General features: G+C 38.3%; 1 protein-coding gene across 1 annotated transcript in view; it reads left to right on the top strand.

Annotated features, from left to right (window-relative positions):
* CFTR (CF transmembrane conductance regulator) overlaps positions 1 to 21052 on the top strand; it is a 129577-nt gene that overhangs the window by 37086 nt on the left and 71439 nt on the right. The window contains exons 6-12 of the mRNA XM_070947559.1: positions 4439 to 4654; positions 6118 to 6207; positions 8287 to 8450; positions 14461 to 14586; positions 17835 to 18081; positions 19682 to 19774; positions 20612 to 20794. Coding sequence (XP_070803660.1) covers positions 4439 to 4654; positions 6118 to 6207; positions 8287 to 8450; positions 14461 to 14586; positions 17835 to 18081; positions 19682 to 19774; positions 20612 to 20794 — 1119 coding nt within the window. The remainder of the gene's footprint in view (positions 1 to 4438; positions 4655 to 6117; positions 6208 to 8286; positions 8451 to 14460; positions 14587 to 17834; positions 18082 to 19681; positions 19775 to 20611; positions 20795 to 21052) is intronic.

Raw genomic sequence — 21052 nt, 5'->3', positions numbered from 1 at the left:
GTATATCTTTCAGAGATGTTCTTGTCCTATAGGAGATGTTCTTGTCCCATAGATGTCCTATGATACACTAGAAGGTAGGATTCTAAGAGTAGCATAATTTTAATCATTGCCATAATTTCATAATTATTTTATTTATCAAATGTATATGGCCATTACATTACAAGGTAAGGTGTTTCTTTTAAGTACCTTTAGGAAATTTATTGGAAGTTAGTTATACATACACTTTATAATTATTTAATCATTAAAATTCATTTGTTCCTTGAATATAGATCCAATTTCTTCATATTTAGTGGAGATTCATATTGTTTAGATTGTTTATTACCAGTATTAGCATCTATATACTCCATATACATAACTTATTTTTCATCTTACATTTGTGGGATGGAGAGGAGAAATTCCATGGGAAATAGATGATAGATAGATAGATAGATAGATAGATAGATAGATAGATAGATAGATAGATAGATGATAATTAGATAGATGATAGATAGATAATAGGATTCAAATATATAAACAAAGTGACGTATGAAAAGATGAGTCAGAATTCTTTAACAAACTTCCATGTTTGTCAACAATGTTCTTAAAAAACATTGAAGTATGCTAGAGGTGGAATTTGCTTTCCTGAATTAGAATTATTCTTCAATTCAACCCAGAAGATTCAAAAAGATTTTTTCCCCACCAAACTAAAATTGTTTCTCACTTTTTGTATTGTAGTGCTAGCTGCAGCAGTGTGGATAATATTTTTTTAAACTGACATGCTTAATTTTATCTATCATCTGGCTAGTGTACAGTATGAATTATCCTATGCTGCCAATATTGTTATCTTTCACAAGTATAATGAGAATATAGCAAAGACTAATAATGCCAGGTGTGTCTACAAAGATTATCAAAGGTAGTTAGAAATTGCAATACACGTTTTATATTCAGACTTTGTACTTTTGCAAAGAAATCTTTAACCAGAAGAACTGTTAGTTTTGATAGATGGATATCCATGGAGAGCTTGATTTCAGCTTGTCCCTATCACTAACTGTCTTGCAAATAGTACAGAAATTCTGTTTTTCAGATTATAAGAAAAGCAACTAGAGAGCAAGTATTAACACTATTATTTGGAAACAGTACAGCTTTTTTCTTTGTTAATCGTTAAAGTGTATTAGGTGTAGCCTTTTCATGTTCATTGTTGTAAAAATTCTATAAATCACTTTGTAACAATAATCTGAAAACACATTGCTATCTTTGCATGGTATACATAACAAACAGTAGTAAAATACAAATTATAGTTCTACACATGTGCTATAACTAGTAAGTACAAGGGCAGAGGCGTAGAGATGTTTTTTAACCAACTGTGGAGGGAGTTAAGAATTCGGAGAATTCCATTACATTTTCTAGCATAATTAAGTTATGTTTTGTGATTTGACTCCAATTGGAATTTTTACCAATAGTGTTCTATTTAAAGTTAATTTTAAGCTTATTAATATGAAGATTGTCATCTTTCTCTTCATACCTGTCCTTTTCTTTCACATTTATGGCCACAGTCTTTCAATTAATTTTTGTAACCCCTACTCCATCCTGCCCTTTGTATTTTTTATTTATTTATTTATTTTCATCAAGTATGTATTTTATGACAGATACAAGTGTAAACATAAATACATGAAAAGGATACAAATAAAAGAAAACATTAGGTTAGGGATGGAAGGCACACTGATGCGCTTATGCACGCCCCTTACAGACCTCTTAGGAATGGAGTGAGGTCTACAGTAGACAGTCTAAGGTTAAAGTTTTGGGAATTTGGGGAAGAAACCACAGAGTCAGGTAATGCATTCCAGGTGTTGACAACTCTGTTTCTGAAGTCGTATTTTCTGCAGTCTAGTTTGGATCAGTTTACCATAAGTTTGTATCTATTGTGTGCTCTTGTATTGTTTTGGTTGAAGCTGAAGTATTCATAGGCTGGTAGGACATTGTAGCGGATGATTTTATGTACTATGCTTAGGTCAGACAGAAGATGGTGAAGTTCTAAATTGCCTAAGCCCAAAATTTCGAGTCCGGTGCATAAGGTATTTTGTTTCAAGCAGAGGAGTCGAGGACTCTTTTTGTGAAATATCTCTGGACTTGTTCAATTGTATTAATGTCGATATGCAGTGTGGGTTCCAGACAGATGAGCTGTATTCAAGAATTGGTCTGACAAAAGTTTTGTATGCCCTAGTTTGCAGTTCAATATTACTGGAGAAGAAGCTACACAAGATTAGGTTAACAACTCTTAATGCTTTTTTAGCAATGCTGTTACAGTGAGCTCTGGCTCTTAGATCATTTGAGATGAGTACTCCAAGGTCTTTGACAGAGTGAGGGATTCTGTAGCTTCTGATCTGATGACAGCTTCTGTACAAGTCACAATGTTTTGTGACTCTGATTAGTTCTGAAAAATGTTCTTTCCATTGTCCAACTGTGAGTTTTAGTCACCAACTTTTTATTTTTGTCCTTTAACATTTTCATTGCATATATATACATATTGTATATAAAAACAGATTTTATTATAGTCTTGATCCTAAACGTGAATGCATCGACACACCTGCCCAATTCTTTTTTTAATTGTTCTTTTATAAATATTCCTCCTTGTGTACTAAAAACATTGCTCTGTTGGTCAAACATAAGTCTGTTCTGTTTGACTTTTTCTAAAATTATATGTAATCATGAAAAACAATGTGAGTACTTAAACAGGAGCTATGTGATTCAGAATGTCAGTTTCAGTTCATTCCTGAAAAAAACCATATGAATACTAGTGTTTTCATGCTGACTCATTAGGAAATGACTACACATAATAATAATAAATCAATTTACAACGTTGACCTCAGGTTATTTAATGGACAGTAAACAAATTTTACTGTGACCTCACTTACATTATACTTCTGATGGCATTCTTCCAATGTATTTTTAACAAAATCAATTATATGCTATATGATAATTTCATATAAAATACCTAAAATTTCATCCGGGAACTATAAACATTGTTTAATGAAAATTTTATTAGTAGGATTTGCTATCCTTTTGAATATTGTAATAATGCTAAAGGATGTATAAAAGGTAGAATTTTCCCATTTGTTTCACTCTTCATTTAAATAGAGAATGAATTTATTAATAATAATCTATGTAAAGAGCCAGATATGATAATTACTAAAGATTTATTAAATTATGTTTTCTAGAAGCAGATCCTTTTGGAGGAATGGGATTATTTTTGTTCCCTGCAACTAGATGGGGAATCAGACCCAAAATTACCACAGATGTTATTGTGGTGAACTTTAATACCCTTTAATAGACTTGTAATTGTAAGCAGTATGGTTCTTGTAATTATAGTTGTATAGTAATTCAGAGTCATGAACAGAGTCAAAAACCTCTGTTCATGTTCAAGCTGGATCCCCTGAAATATTCACTATTATCCTCTCCAATAACTCTCACTGTCATTATAAGTCATTATTTTATTTATTAAACAAATGTATATAGCCACCCATCTTACTAACACAAACAAGTGGCTCTGGAAAGTGTATAACAAATAATTCTTTTTTTTATATATAATTATTTATAACTCTGAAATTTATGCTACAATAAAGAGCAGGTTAGAAAGACGCTCCCTTTTCAGCAACATATTGATCATAAGGCTATTAAAAGGGACAATATTATATGCTATAGAATATTGAATACCATATTTTTCAGAGTATAAGACGCACTGGAGTATAAGAAGCAGTTTAGTTTTTGGGGAAGAAAATAGGGGAGAAAATCTGCCTACCAGGTATTCATCTGGCCAGCGTCCTTAGTCTGGTCAGCTGCAGCACATTAATTTGCTGGTTTTGAGGGTGCATGCTTTTTATCCCCTGCTTGGGGATAAAAAACAGCTTCTAAAGCACAGCTGTGAGTCGGAGGGAGCAGGCAAAGCCGGAAGATCGCTTCACTCTCTAGTGTCTCATTAGGGCTGAAAAAAGCTTCGAACAAGCTACATTCAGAATATAAAATGCACCCAAATTTTCAGCCTCTTTTGGGGGGAGGGGAGTGCATCTTATACTCTGAAAAATACGGTAGCTCTGCAATTTTGCATTCATTAGTTCCAAAAACAGACTTATGGGTTTGAATGTTCCCTGAATCAAAAGACAAAGTTACTTTTTCAAAGAACATTGGAAGCTTTCTCTGTAATTCCATAAATAGGAACAAATCAGAGTAGCTGCTGAATTTTATTTTCTTACTTTCCCTACTGATCTTGAGGGAAGTTAGTAGCTTAGGAAGCATAATATAGTCTGTGACATGCATCAATTTTCCCCACTGCTAACCACCACCTCAATGTCTGAAGATAAGGTTATAATTCTTCATGCTCAAATTTGTTGAATAGATAAGTGCTCATATGTATTAGCTATTCAAAAAACCTGACAAAAGTATCTGACTTTTTTTTTAACAACAGGAAGTTACTAAATCCGTGCAGCCTCTTTTACTGGGAAGAATAATTGCTTCTTATGATCCTTCTAATTCACTCGAACGATCAATAGCCTACTATTTAGCCATAGGACTCTGTCTTCTCTTCATTGCACGAATGTTGCTTCTCCACCCAGCAATATTTGGCCTTCATCACATTGGAATGCAAATAAGGATAGCCATGTTTAGTTTAATTTATAAAAAGGTATGTTTCTATTTTGGTTAAATGAAATTCAAGGGTAATTAAACTGCATAGGAGATTGATAATGATATACTGTGGCCTCACATTGTTACAGTAATGAAAGCATACTGTGGCAAGAACAATTTGTTTTTTGATGATCTACACTTAGTTTATTGTGAAATATCAGCAGAGGATTAATTAATATTTCTTTGAAACCAGCAGTAACAGAGAAAATGAGAGTAAAAGTACGAGTTGTTACGTAAGCTACATGACCATCATCCAATTTCCCTAGTTGTGAGTACTGTGTTTCCCCGAAAATAAGACCCTGTCTTATATTTTTTTGAACCCTGAAATAAGTGCTTGGCCTTATTGCCATGTGCTCAAAAGCCTGATTGGGCTTATTATCAAGGGATGTCTTATTTTGGGGGAAACAGAGTAGAATGAAGCCTTCATGGAGCAATAAGGACTAATTTTGCCTTATTAGAGAAAATCCAAATATGCTAGGAGAGAAGGTAGCTAATGAGCCAAGAATGATAAAATTAATTTACATATAAACTATCCTACTGCACAAACCTAAAACAAAAAAACCCTGTATTTGTGTACAGATAATTTCTTACAAATGTAATAAAGTGTAAAAAGAATCTGAAATTAAATAAAAATAGAGTCTCCAATCTAATTCATCTACTATAAACTTATTATTTACTTATTTATTTTAAAATCTACCTATTCTTTTCCCATTCATGGTCCTTAAATGGATGCACAATAAATAATAATATAGTTAATTTACAATTACAAGCACAAAATATAAATTTCAATAATTTGGAACTAAAAACTGGCCTCGGTTTACTCTCCAAATCATAACTGGAAAGTATACTTTAAAAAGAAGATGAATTTAGTTTGGAGTTGAGTGCAAATCAGAGTTCATCACTTCTGATGCAATTTCTTGCATGGTTCTTGTAAACTGAAGAGAGAATTAGAGTGAACAAGTAGGGGTAGAATATTTGCGAGTCTGACATTTTATCTACACATACATTTAACTTTACTTCAAAGATGCTGTTTTCTAAATTGTTTTGTCTAATTGTTTCTAAATTGTCTAATTGTTTTCTAAAGAACAAGCCCCAACGAAATAGCTTTTACTTCATTCCCAGATTATAAAGCCACCTAACTTTAACTGATGTCATGTTGAAAGATTGTTTTCAATTTCCTCCTGGCAGGAGCGTCATAGTATTCATGATTTGTAGTTCTTAGGTGGTAATTGATACAATGATACAATCAGGATCCATTAACATTTTTTATAGAGTAAACCCTTCTGAATATTGTGAGTATTTATTAGTAATCATGTAGTAGATGGGGAAAAAATGTGTTTGTAATAAAACATAAAAATTATATTGCACAGACAATGTTAACATCTACTGATATTGGTTTTTATTTCTATTTGTGTTATTATATGCGGTTGGTTGATAAACTTCTTTTGTTCTGTTTTACAGATTTTAAAACTGTCAAGCAGAGTCCTAGATAACATAAGTACTGGACAACTTGTTAGCCTCCTTTCGAACAATTTGAACAAATTTGATGAAGTATGTTGGCAATCATGTATTTATTGTATTTTTTTGAAGGAGAAGGAATTGGTTCCAATCCATTATAATGTGCTTAACACCACTGGAATTAAAGTAAATTCTTTGCTATGGATAGGTTTGCGAGCGAATAGTCTAAGTGAATTATAAAAAGCAGAACAAAACAACAATCAAAAGAAAAAACAACACTATTATGTATGCTAACAAATCACACTTGCCTGAATTTTTGGATCCAAGTTATCTGTTTGTATTACATTATTCTTGCTATTTGAAGTGACTTCTTAAGCTGTTAATAAACTCTGAGAATAGGATATATAATACTAAATCCATAACATTTACCTCTTTTGGATGTATCTGTATTATATTTATATATTTCCCTATTTTAGTGTTGATCTACTTTTGGAATAAGTGCTACATGTGCTAGTGCTATTGTTTTTCTTGGCTAGCAGTAATTACCATATTTTCGGTGTATAAGATGCACTCCCCCCCCAAAAAAGTGGGTGGAAATGTCTGTGTGTCTTATTCAGCAAATGTTGCCGAAGCCTCGCCCACCCGCCAGCCCCCACTCTTCGGCCTCTGCCTCCCAGCAATTTGCCTCCTTGCAGCAAACAGCAAACAGCCTGGTCAGCTTCAGCACAGCCTGATTTAGCATGAGAAGCTGATTGATGGTTGGATCTGCCTCCCAAAATAGGCCTATCAGCTGTTCCAGGCTCGGGGGATCGCCACTGCTCATTACCACTGTTGCTGCCCATCGCCACTGCCACCTCTCGCTACCTCTGCAAGCCCCATTTTTGGTCTCCAAGCACCCCATTTTTGGCCTCCGCATGCCCAATTTTTGGCCTGTTCCAGGAACAGGCCAAAAATGGGATGCACGGAGGCCAAAATTAGGGCATGTGGAGGCAGCGATAGGTGACAGTGGCAATCGGCGGCGATGGTGGCGATGGGCGGTGGCAATCCCCACAGCCTGTAACAGCTGATAGGCGGTATTCTGAGAGGCAGATCCAACCGCCAATCAGCTGCTCATGCTACATCAGGTTGTTCTGAAGCTGTTTGCTGCAAGGAGGCAAATTGCTGGGAGGCAGAGGCAGAGACAGATTTTTTTCCCTTGTTTTTTTCCCCAAAAGCTAGGTGCGTCTTATAGTCCAGAGCATCTTATAGTCCGAAAAATACAGTAAATGGCAGTAGGAAAATACAGCAAATTATTTATTGATTTTATTGTGGATGATATTTAAATTGCTTAAACTTTAAGTGGGACAAAGGAATCGTAAACAGTCTTAGAGATAGATTACTCCTTCTACTATGCTTATGGCAGGGAGTGTTTGGTTGGTCAATAAAATCTTTTTCAGGCTGAGGTCAAAACAAACGAGCAGCATAAATGTAATTTCTCACTAAAGTGACCATACCATAAAGAATGTTGTACTTCACTGCTGAGATTTCTGATAGAAGAAACTACAGCTGTTTATGAAATTGTGGAATACAAATTTATATTTCAGCAGTCTGAAAATTGTTGAAGTTGCACTCCCAAGACACTTTTAAGGTGCCAGGTTGTTAAACTGGCTTAGATAAAGTTCTGTGTTTTTATTCCCAGATTTTGAAATCACAAAAGCAGATTTATCTGTTCCAGCTTGTGGTGTTTTTAGGAACAAAATAGGCATTGCAACTGTGGTCCCATTACTCTGATTAAATATGAGAAGATCTGTACAAAGATCAGTGGCACAGTGTAAGACACTACTGCTGGTAATAGACAGGGAGAAGTTAATATCAAGAGAGGATTCTTTTAAGGATATGGCCACTATCACCACTACTGCTGATTCCTCTATCAACAATACTGAACAAGTCAGGCCATGACTATCAAACATCAAAAACATCTGCCAGCCTATTCCACTGCCTTTACATGGTTAATCAGAAGCTGCATGGAAAAACACCATCTGAAATGGAATAGCTGCTCAACATTGCTGAATATACAGCCAAGATATTTCAATGGAGTTTGGATTGGATGAACATGCCACTCTTACCAGCTTTCATGTTGCTTTCTAAGTATAGTTTCCTTGTGCTTTTATTGTGATTTTTTCTTTCTTTCAGGGTCTGGCCTTGGCTCATTTTGTATGGATTGCACCGTTACAAGTTGTGCTGCTGATGGGGCTTCTCTGGGAGATGTTGCAGGCATCAGCATTTTGTGGGCTTGGATTCTTGATTCTTGTCGTCTTTTTTCAAGCCTGGCTAGGACGAATGATGATGAAATACAGGTGACAAAGCATATATGGGTAGTTTTCTCAAGTAGTGGTAGTCCTCAAATTTACCTGAATTTCAGCCACTAAGCAATGGCAATCCTGACAATCCCTGTTACCATCTTTAATTGAATTCCACTAGTCATTAACTGAGGACCCACCACAATCTAACCCATTCCACATTTAGTCCCTCCCAGCCCCGAGCCTTAGTTCTTATAAGATAAAGGACTGCTTTTGCTGCAGTTCTTCCCAACTGCCTCTCCCCCCTGCTATTTCTGTCCTTTTGGCCACCCTGCATCCTGCCTTGTATGGAGGCAAGCAGCCTCTTTTGACTCTGGGGCAACAAGAAGCCCTTGTTTTGTAGCATGGCACAAAGATGCAGCAATCCTGGGAAGCTGTCAAGTTTCCGAAAGATCCCCTAATTAATTCATGAGCCATGATCCATTCATGAGGGGTAGATATGGCGGGAGCAGGGGGCCATATCATGTTAAGGGAGCACACACCCGCTGTCTTCAAGCGGTAGGGTGCTCCGGCCCCCAAAGCTCTACTCGTTTTCCAGGTTGCACAGACCCTGATGTTGTGCAACGCCAGGTCTGTAGTAAATAAAGCCCCCCTCATTTGTGATCTTGTTCGGGAGGGGGGAGCAGACCTGGAGGGTATTACGGGGACCTGGTTGGGCCCGGAGGGAGGGGTACCTCTGGTAGAAATGTGCCCACCAGGCTTCTATGCATTCCATCAGCCGAGGCCACAGGGGAGGGGTGAGGGATTAGCGGTTATTATTAGAGAAGGCCTTAGGCCGAGGGAGACCATTGTTCCTCAGACGGCCGGTTGTGAGTCCCTCCTTGTGAAGTGGGGCCATGGGGTTCAGATGGGCTTGCTGATCACGTACCTGGCTCCCTGCCACGTGGCTGCAGCCCTGCCCGAGCTACTCAACGTTATCGCCGCAGTGGTGGTTGATACTCCCAGACTTATGGTCATGGGGGATTTTAACCTGCCGTCCGTGGGTGAGGCATCTGAGGTGGCTCGGGAGTTCATGGCTTCCATGATGGCCATGGACCTGACCCAGCTAATTCATGGCCCTACGCACATGGGGGGAAACACACTGGACCTGGTTTTTGTCTCTGGACAGTGGTTGAGTGATCTTGAGATAGGGGACATAGTCATTGAGCTCTTGTCATGGTCAGATCACTCTCTCCTTTGCCTTGACCTTCGAACCGCAGTACCCCGCCGCAGGGAGGCAGAACCAGTAAGATGGTACCGCCCCAGGCACCTGATGCAACCTGATAGGTTCCAGATGGAGCTTGGGCCAATCCCTGAGGATCTTGCACACGCCTCGATTGGAGACCTAGTGGCCGCCTGGGATAGGGCCATTTTGCTGCTCTTATTGTGTCATCAGATAATCGTCCGGCCGCTCTGTTTAGGGTGACCTGCTCCCTGCTCCACCAGGAAGCATGGTGTTCTGTCCCCGTCCCCACACAAACAGCCAGCTGGGGGTTAAAGAATTACTTGGCACACACAAGGTTCGTTATCAGGAACTTGGCAGCAATATGATAACCGTCTGCCAAGTGCTTTACTTCAAGAAGAGGGAGTATTCCTCCACCATATAATCACCAACAAATACACACAGTTTTCAAAAACAGTCCAGTTCAAAAAGAAACATTCAGCAGATTCAGGTGTTGTACAAAGTGACTAGCCAGAAGTTAGCTTTGTCCGTCACAGAGTCTAAATGGCCAGCACACACTCTTATATAGCCTGTGGGGTGTGGTCCAGTGACTCAGCTTAATCCCTGGCATGCCTCCTCATCTGCTGCAAACGTTTATCTCGCCTTCGTTGGCGTGGATCCAGGAACGACGTATCACTGTCATCGCTGTCATCGGAGACACCTGACTCCTGGCCAATCTCCTCTCCCTCGGCAGACAGCTGAGGCATAGCCAGAGAGGAGGGGCCTGGAGAGGGAGGCCTGGCCAGCTCCTCTCCTTCATGTTCGGAGCCTTCTTCCTCCGATAAGATGGGCTCGGGGGTCGGAGCCACAACACGCGGGAGGACCCCTTGGAGGGAAGAGCCGAGGATTTTGTTCAATAGCTGCATGACAAAATCACTCAGATTCGGGAAGGTCTGGACTCCGACTGGGTAGGTCCAGCAAGGGTGACGGAGGCAGGTCTTGAGAATGTTATCTGGGATGAGTTTGATCCTGTGACCCCAGATGATGTGGACAGGATTCTGGGTAGATTGAACACGACCACATGTTTGTTGGACCCGTGTCCCTCCTGGTTAGTGCTGGCTTCCCGGGAGGTGACGTGAGGCTGGCTCCAGGGGATTATAAATGCTTCATTGGATGAGGGTGCTTTCCCCGCCACCTTGAAGGAGGCAGTGGTGAGGCCTCTCCTCAAGAAGCCTTCCCTGGACCCGGAAGTATTGGCTAATTATCGTCCAGTCCCCAACCTTCGCTTTGTTGCGAAGGTTGTTGAGAGTGTGGTTGCGCGACAGCTTCCCCAGTACCTGGATAAAACGTCGTTTCTAAATCCATTCCAGTCGGGTTTCAGGCCTGGGTACAGCACGGAAACAGCATTGGTCGCGTTGGTTGATGATCTCTGGAGGGCTCGGGGCAGGGGTTGCTCCTCTGTCCTGGTCCTGTTAGATCTCTCAGCGGCTTTTGATACCATCAACCATGGTATCATGCTGCACCGGTTGGAAGAGTTGCGGGTGGGAGGCACCGTACTACGGTGGTTCTCCTCCTTTCTCTCCGACCGGTCGCAGTCTGTGTTGACAGGGGGGCAGAGGTCGACCCCGAGGCCCCTCATATGTGGGGTGCCACAGGGATTGGTCCTCTCGCCCCTTTTGTTCAACATTTATGTAAAGCCACTGGGCGAGATCATCCGTGGTTTCGGGGTGAAGTACCATCAGTATGCTGACGACACCCAGCTGTACATCTCCACCCCGGACCACCCCAACGATGCCCTTGAAGTGATGTCCCGGTGCCTGGAGGCCATACGGATCTGGATGGGGAGAAACAGGCTCAGGCTCAACCCATCCAAGACTGAGTGGCTGTGGTTTCCGACGTCCCGATATAGTCAACTGGCGCCATCACTGACTATTGGGGGCGAATCATTGGCCCCCACGGAAAGGGCTCGCAACTTGGGCGTCCTCCTGGATTCACGGCTGTCTTTAGAAGAGCACTTGATGGCCGTGACTGGGAGGATTTTTCATCCTCGGGAAAAAGTCACTCATGCCCTCGTCACCTCTCATCTGGACTATTCTAACGCTCTCTACATGGGGCTCCCCTTGAGGTGCACTCGGAGGCTCCAACTGGTGCAGAGTGAGGCCACGCGGGTGGTTATGGGAGCAACGTGGAGTTCTCATGTAACACCTCTTCTGCGCGAGCTGCACTGGCCCCCCCGTGGTCTTCCGGGTGCGCTTCAAGGTTCTGGTTATCACCTTTAAAGTGCTCCATGGCTTAGGACCTGGTTATCTACAGGACTGCCTGCTACCACCAATAGCCTCCCACCGGCCAGTACGCTCCCATAGAGAGGGGCTCCTCCGGGTGCCATTGGCCAAACAATGTCGGCTGGCGACCCCTAGGGGGAGAGCCTTCTCTGTGGGGGCACCTACAATCTGGAACAAGCTCCCCCCGGAGATACGGAGGATCCCGGATCTGCGCACCTTCTGTCGCGCGCTTAAGACTTTTTTATTTCATCAAGCTGGCCTGGCCTAAATCTTCTCCCTTTTTAAATGTAAATTTTAATAAATTTTAATTTGTTTTAAATTATAGGGTATTTTAAATTCAGCCAAATTATTTAATTCGTTTTTAATTTATTTTAAATTTTTGTATTTATGTGTTTTATCTTGTGGCTGTTCACCGCCCTGAGTCCTTCGGGAGAAGGGCGGTATAGAAATTTAATAAAATATAAAATAAAAATATAAATATGATCCAAACTTCAAAGGAAATATAGTAATTCATTAGGAGCAACATTCCGGCAATACTCGGATGCAGTCAGGACTGATCCCACGTAGGTTTACGTTCCCCTATGAACCTGTCTCTCCCTTCCCCCCTGGCCATGTCATAAATCACATTCTCCAATTAACCACTTTGGCTGGCTGTGAAACCTAAAACTCTCCTTCTGATTGCGGTCAGAAAAATGTATGGAATTCACTTCAGTTCTCCCTCCCTCCTGCTCATGGCAACTTGAAAGCTTTGCAAATTGACACTCCAGCTGCACCAGCAGCATGGTGCAAAGCTCAGCCTCCCCAGATAGTCCCAGTCGCAATCATCCTCATCACCCTGCACTCTGATCCCCCTGCACTCTTGCACTTTGCTGCCCCTTTGCTGGCCTTCACTGTCTTCTGCTGCTGAGGCATGCCCCACCCAAGCCCTTCTTGAATCAATTTCTGGCTACATCTCTCCCAGGTCTCCTGAGGATCCACTGTGTGTAAATTTGAAAAGAAAGCTTCACATGTCCAGAAGATGCCTCATGAAAGGCCAGGGCAGGTATGCTTGGTCAGCAATGGGAGAAAGAGGATGGTGAAAGTCAGCAAGGGCAGCAGAGACTGAAGAATGCAGGCTGCCAAAAGGCATAGATGGGGAGAGATAGGAGGATAGGGAGATTTGAAGTATTGAAGCAGTGATAGCAGTGAATTTTGATCACATGATCACATGGGTGCTGCATTGCTTATAACTTTAAGGATTTAATCCTTTTGTTCAGCATCACTGTAACTTTGAACTGTTGCTGAATGAATGCTGTAATAAGGTTCTTAAATAAAGGTTCTTAAATAAAGAAGCCAGAAAATTACCTTCAACATGGAGCAGAAAAACATAGGCAGTTATGGGCAAGCCATGCGTAGTTGGTGACCATATTCATAAGGGAAGAAGCATTTTAGAGTTTCTTCAGCAGCTGAGTATTTTGTCTATTGTATCTGCCTGACCAAGAATATTTGGAACATTAACTCTGTTGTGTGGGCAACACATATAATCTATATGTAATTTATATACTTATAATTAAAGGAATAATGTCAAACAAGTGGTCCTGATACAATACAGTATATATTCCTTTGCCTTGATTCCAGTAACTGGCAGTGGTTGAAATAAAGAACAAAATTTGGTTAAATGGGTAACTCTTTGACTCCTAACAACTATATTTAACCTTTTGTGGGGCAAAAAGACTTAAGCCCACAAAAGAAATGTTGTGGCACAGGTAGAAGTAATAATAGTTGATGATTTCCCACCATCTTTTTAAAAAATTAAGCAAGGCCTACTTTAGGGCTAACACAATACTTTGCATGCTTTTTCAACTTCCAAATGGCAAGGGGCATGAGTGATTGCTGTACTATAAGATACTTCCCCTTATGTACATGTTTTAAAGAGCCTGCTGGCTCAGCAGACTGATAGCATTGTGATTAACACCAGCTGTCTGCAATTACTGTAAGTTCGAATCTCACCAGGCCCAAGGTTGACTCAGCCTTCCATCCTTTCTAAGGTAGGTAAATTGAGGACCCAGTTGTGGTGGCAATAAGCTGACTTTGTATAAATATACAAAAGTATGAAGGCTATTGCTTAACGCATTGTAAGCCGCCCTGAGTCTCCGGAAAAGGGCGGCATATAAATCAAATTAAAAAAAAATGTTTATTGTTACATATTATTCAGAAAAAAACATTTCATGGACTCAGTGGAAACACACACATGCGCACGCACACACACACACACAGCTAGTGTTTTTTACATATATACATAAGGCTACTGTTCTCAAATAAATTATTGGTTTTTAGCTCTGTATTTTGCATTGAGTTTTACATAATGGCACATCTATACCAATGCAGCTTTTAAAAACTATTGGAGAATCATTTGAACAGTATCAAAGGACATTTTAAGGATTTTAGGAACTTGTTACCAGAATAACAAACAAGTGCAATTTTCTGTACGCTTCTAGTTTATGGAATGAATAGATACCTTATTGATACCGGTAGTATATTGTGTGCAGTGTTTACCAGATTTTCAGTAAGATGAGTATTAAATACAGAACATAATTATCTACAGAGATCAGCGAGCAGGAAAGATCAACGAAAGACTTGTAATTACCTCAGAAATGATAGAGAATATACAATCAGTAAAGGCTTATTGTTGGGAAGATGCAATGGAAAATATGATTGAAAGTCTGCGACAGTAAGTATTTATATTTGTCCATCTTAAATGCATGGCATATATGTTGCATAATCCAACAATGAGATAAAAGTTTAGTTTGTAAGATAATAATTATCATTTTATTCTTGTTGTAATCAAACTGTTGGGTCATGCTGATCCAAAGAATTATTTTTACCTGATGTGCTGTCTGTCTTTGTCTATCTTATGATGGCCTATCTGAATAAGTACTTTGCAAAAATCACTTTACCCAGGAGTCACACCTGGTTCTCATATTTTTACCTGGAAATCATCCATATAATGAATAGAAGTCATCTTTCAATAGGTCATTTAGATGAGCATCCCTAACTTTTGCAGCTTGGAGGCCCAGCTGGAGTGGGGGAGAGGGGAACCGGACTGGATAAACAGTGGGCTGGAGCACACACGTGTTCCTAAGCAGCTCAAGTCATGTAAACAGCAGATCAGTGCATATGTATATGCCACACAGCTGAACTGCAGATGTACTCATGTGCACCAGCTGCCTCTCGTGCAGCCCAATTCCAAATAAGCAACAGCCCACTAGTGGGCCACGGCCCGGGGTTGAGGATACCTGATTTAGATAGTGTAGAATTGTTTTGAATTTCATATCATCTGAAACTCAGATATACAGAATGAAATGAAACTTTAGCCATATGCAATTTATTCGGAGATTGTTAAAAAATAATGATATAAATGGAAACGTTTTAAACTTGAGCCCTATTTCCAATTTCCTTCTCTCCTTAATTTTTCGGAGGCCAGCTGACATTTTAGGAGTTGTTGGCATGGAACTCTAGGGCAGGGATCACCAATCCCCAGTTCATGGACTGGCACTGGGCTGCGCCATACCAGAAACTGGGCCCCGCAAACAAGCGAAGCCCTATCCATGGAATGCAGGCAGCACACGAAACTCCGGTCCACTGGAACCAGTCCCTGGTGCCCCAAAGGTTGGGGGCTGCTGCTCTAGGGAACATATTTTTAGGTTTTCTTTCAGGTGTTTTTTTTAATTGTATCATTTGGCAGGATGTTTATTTTTAAAAGGACACCAAATGTCAATGAAGCAGGAAATAAACATTTGTTCACCTTCCTGTGTAATTCTACCCCTGTGCTGAAAAATTTTGACAAATAATAAATCCATATTTGTGAATAGGTATTTTTCTCAGACTTTGTATCTGAGACTATATTATTTGCTATTTAGAATAATATGAATCATTTCCATAAATATTGTATGATTACTCTATGTTTTCCTTAATAAATAGTTTATTATTTGTTTTGCAGAATTTATTGTAGAACTGGGTGTGCCATTATATTCTGTTTTTTCAAAAAAAAAAAACTTGGAGACTTAGTATCTGGTACACAATGTACAAATTATAAATAATAACTGCAGTTAAAATTTATTAGGGACTCTACTTTTTTAGAAAATAGAAAGAATGCTAAAATTACAACCAGATTATATAAATCTTCTAAGGTAAAAGAAATTCAATCTAATTTGAAGATCCTGAATACCTTGAAAGGGTGATATTGAAATACAATATTTAAGAATGAAAGGAATAAAAGGAGCTCAGAATAGAAATAGAAAAGTGTTGGCAATGAGGCTCTAAATTGATATTTATCAAAAATATTTCAATAAATTTATACATTGTCAGTATTAAATTGTTTTGTTTTTTTTAAAGAAAAAGTAATAGCCATTTCTGATTTTCATTCATTAAAATACTAGTCTCTTGTTTCAAATTTGTATTGTATTTAACTTTCTCATTTACTTTTTCCAAATTGTCCTTAACTGTTTCACCTACCGGTATACTGATTCACTAATACTGATGATTATTTCAGTACTAAAGATATTTAAATGGAGGTGTGTCAAACTGATTTTTCATGTAATACTAACTATTGCTATTTAGAATAACAATAATATTACATTTTACATGACTTATTTCTCTCCATTGAAACCAAATCAAAATCATTTAATTGTACCTGGTTTAGGCATAATCTTGAGGCAAAGAATTCCCCACTCTTATCTTATCATGTTCCAAATCTCAACAGTGAATTTGATTTGCTGTCTTTTTAGACAGATATTTAGTTCTGCAATTTTTTCCCTAAAACTCTTTATAGTCTGCTTTAGTGTTTGACTGGTTATATCAACTCAAGGCTACTAAAATCTCTGGGGAAAGAGCTTTTCTTCTCAATTCAACCTTGATGGTGCATGATCTTTGAATGATTAACTTCCTATTGCTACAGCATTCTGCTGAAGGGTGTTTTAAAACAAAATCTACTGCTTTCTCTTTATTATGTCACTGTACATATTTCTAGCTGGACTTATGTTAATAGGGAGCTTTGTTGTTTCCTGAACTGTTGTACAAAAACCCTTGCATTCTAACGAGTTAACGGGCAAACATTTACTGTGCTTTCCTTCTCCAGTTAATGTGTATTTCAAGACTCCTCTTTCTAGAAGTAATGCAAGGAGATAATTTCTGAAAATGCTTGAATTACTTTATTTGGCAGTATTTAGTTTGAAAACTTTAGCTCTAGAATCTTTTCAAAGCCATATTAGAGATAAAGTGAAATAAATTTTAAGACAAAAGAAAAGGGAAGTTGCTTTCATTGTTCTTGTTTCTTTTATAGTGTGTTACTCTTCCTTAGCACAGACATACCCATATTTACATAGAGAAAATAATTATTCTGGCCCTATCCATAGATTCTTTGACTTATATGATTTTTTGAAATCCCTAGCATTTTGACAGAAAAACAGATGCAGTAGCAAATACAATATGTCATAACTTGCCAGCTATATCTAAATGATGGTTTCAGTCTAATTTGAAGTTGTAGAGCTGCACTTTGCCTTAGAAAGTACAGTGTTGTTGTAGAAGTAAGCCCCATATTTCAAAATTCATGCAAACTATAGAATTGTGGCAAATTCCTTGAATTTAAATTTCCCACTTAGCCCTAAAGCTTACTGGACAATCTTTTTGTCAATTTCTATTACTCAGTTTAATTGTTATGAATAAAAAGGGACAACTTAAGTATTGAGAATACTTAAGCTGCCAGAGGGAGGGTGAGATGGACATTAAGTAAAATATAATTTGATGAAGGATTGGCAGCTGAATTTTCAACACAGTTCCAATACACATTCCAAACTAATGTAACTTTCAAAACTTTCTTATTTGCATTCATAATTGCTTCATATTTTAGAATTAGACCATTCTAGATGTAGAATTTCAATTTTTGTATTGGATTTTCAGTTTTTGCCTATCATTTTACAGAAGTGAACTGAACCTGACTCGAAAAGCTGCTTATGTGAGATACTTCAATAGTTCAGCTTTCTTCTTCTCTGGTTTTTTTGTGGTATTTTTGGCTGTCCTTCCATATGCACTGAGCCATGGAATTTTTCTTAGAAAAATATTTACTACCATATCATACTGCATTGTTCTTCGAATGACAGTCACTAGACAGTTCCCTTGGGCAGTGCAGACATGGTATGATTCTCTTGGAGCAATAAACAAGATACAGGTATAGTATCTAAACCTAATTCCTTGCACGTTATAATTTATTCTTTTGTGGTGTCTTATCTTGCCACCTTATCATACAAAATATGTTAGGGTATTATTTTACTGACTTTTATTAAATGCTATTTGGGAAACCAGTTTTAACTTAGGCAGAAATTCCACCAGGAAGGTGTTCCAGATGATGTGGGCAGTGAAGGAAAAAGCCCAGATCTGAGGTTTCATTAAATGACAGTACTGGACTTGGAGATAGTTGATGCTATAGTATATGGCTGGATAGGTAGATGATTGCCAGAGGAGATGATGTCTTGGATAACTAGGGCCCAGATTGTTGTAGGTGACAAATAGCACCTTGAATCATATTCAGAAGCCCACAGGCAACTAATGGATCTCCCAGAGCTGTTGATCACCTAAATATATTGGGGCACATCCATTATATTGTCTCACAGATGGGTCCTAGAACCTGCCTACCCCACCAGTTATGGAAGAGTAGATATATTGCAAGTGTTTTCTGTGAAACTATGTCATCTAGTGGGAACCAGCCAGGGTATTTACTTTTTCTAATGACTGCCCTATGGAACAGCCTCATCTCTGGATTCAAATGGCCTCAACCCTGTCGGTCTTCTGGAAAGTCTTGAAGACCTAGCTCAAATGCAGAGATCACTATGCTAGTTGAGACAAGTACTTGTGGCCTATTCTGTGTTTTGAGAGCACTTGGTGGGTTAATGGTTAATGTTAAATTTTCTGTTATTTCATGACTTTATAGTGTGGTTTTTTAATGCATGTGTTTTGTTAACTGCCCAGAGTTATTTCATTAAGATAGGCAGCCACATAAATTTGTTAAGGAAATTGCCTATGCTGCCTCTTTCCATTCCAATTGTAGCTTCTTTATAGACACATAGAAAACTGACATAGAAAACATAGAAAAAAGAAAGCAGAAAAAGATTTAGTGGTTCATTGAGTCTGCCCTTTGAGTTCTTTTAATTTTTTACATTTTTGTCAGATAATGGCCATGAGTTTATCTCAAGCATGTTTAAACTCAGATGATTAACACACTACCTCTGCTAGATGTTGGTTCCAAGCCCCCACTACTCTTTATCTGATAAAACTTTCTAACATTACTTTTGAACTTTCCACCTGTCAGTTGAAGCTATTCATTTTTAGTTAATATTGAAAATGCTGCTTTCTAGAATCTTATTCATATTAATATATTTAAAGATTTCAACCATGCCCCCCTCCCTTTTCCCTTATTCTTCAAGGATAGCCCCAAATAGAGCACATTACTAGTCCAACTATTGTAATAGAAAGCGACTATGGCATAGTTTGGGTTAACAGAGGTGAGTTTGGCTGGTTCGTATTTTTGACTCAAGAAGTAATAACAATCCAGATATAATAACATTTTATATAATGACATTTTCCCACCATATCATGTCACATCTTTCAATATACATTTTCATTGGAATAGATAGGCTATTTATAGTTATTAATTTCCATCTTTTAATTAACATTATTTGGTGTGAAAAGTGAAAAATAAAAAAGAAGCATTTAAATATCCTAAGTTCAGTAAGTTACATTTGTCTTTAAAACTGTCACAATTAAATTTACAGGATTTTTTGCAAAAAGAAGAATACAAAACACTGGAATATAATTTAACAACCACAGGCCTTGAAGTGGATAAAGTAACAGCTTTTTGGGATGAGGTAATAATACAATTTGATTAGTGTTGCATGACATCATACCACACTCTAGGAAGGCTAACTGCACTCACAGAGTAGTTTCACCCTTAAAATATGAGTATGTAGCAGCAATTGGAGCTACTTCAACTAGTTCATTATTACTGAAAGAAAATGATTTGCATTCTAATACTAATAAGTAGCATTATTGTTATATTACAAACCTCTCCATGTCAGAGTATATGACATATAGTTGTCCACGTTGACAACTAACAATGTAAATCCATGGCTATCACTTCTTTAGCTGGTATTGGCCTTCATATGTACTGGTTCTTCCCAAGAACCTAAGGTGTCATAATATATCGGCATTGTAATATTTTTATTATTGTTGTTATTAGTCAGTCTTGTATTATATTCCTTGTAATACTTTTGACTGCAATAATATATCCAATTAACTAGGTCCATGCAATATTTTGATCAAAAGAAGAGTCAGTTTGATTTAATGGTTAAGGCACTGGCTTAGAAACCAGGCCGTGAATTCTAGTTCTACTTTTAGATATGAAAGTCAGGTGGGTGACTTTGGGCCAGCCTCTGCCTCTCTCACCCCATTATTGTGGGGAAAATAGGAGGAAGGAGCATTATGTATCTTTGCTGCCTTGAGTTACTTATAACATAATAAAGGTGAGATAAAAAGCTAATAAATAATAACAATATTGTTATTGTGATAAAAATAGGAGGTGGGAACATTATCTATGACAAATGTCCAAAATGTAAAGTCAGATACAGTATAATCAAACAAGTGAACATTACTCTTTGGTGTTTTACAATTTGAAGGATTATCTTTCTTGCTTTCTTTCTTTTCAGGGAAGTGGAGAGATCTTTACAAAAACAAAACAGGAGAATGGTAATAATAAGATATCATCAACAAATGGTGGTCTCTTCTTCACTAATTTCACTCTTCATTTTACTCCTGTCCTTAAAGACATCAACTTCAAGATTGAAAAGGGAGAACTGCTTGCTGTTGCTGGATCTACTGGAGCAGGCAAGGTAAAAAAAAAAGCCTGATTGCTAAAATATAAACATGTTAATTCATGTTAAAACATGTTCTTCTACTCTTATTGTGCTCAATAATTTTTCATACCAGGCCTGACTTCATATTTATTTCCATGCTAAGAATGTCAAAAGGAGTAAAAAAGGAGTATTGAAATAAAATGCTGAAATAAATATCAAGAAATGCAAGATCAGCACAGATTATTTATATAATTATTTAAAAATTAATCAATTGTATTTTTAAAAGGCACAGGT

This window comes from Pituophis catenifer, unplaced genomic scaffold (genome assembly GCF_029215685.1).
Source record: "Pituophis catenifer annectens isolate HBS135680 unplaced genomic scaffold, rPitCat1.0.hap2 SCAF_7, whole genome shotgun sequence".
Classification (NCBI taxonomy): domain Eukaryota; kingdom Metazoa; phylum Chordata; class Lepidosauria; order Squamata; family Colubridae; genus Pituophis; species Pituophis catenifer.
This window is presented reverse-complemented; position numbering and strand designations above follow the sequence as displayed.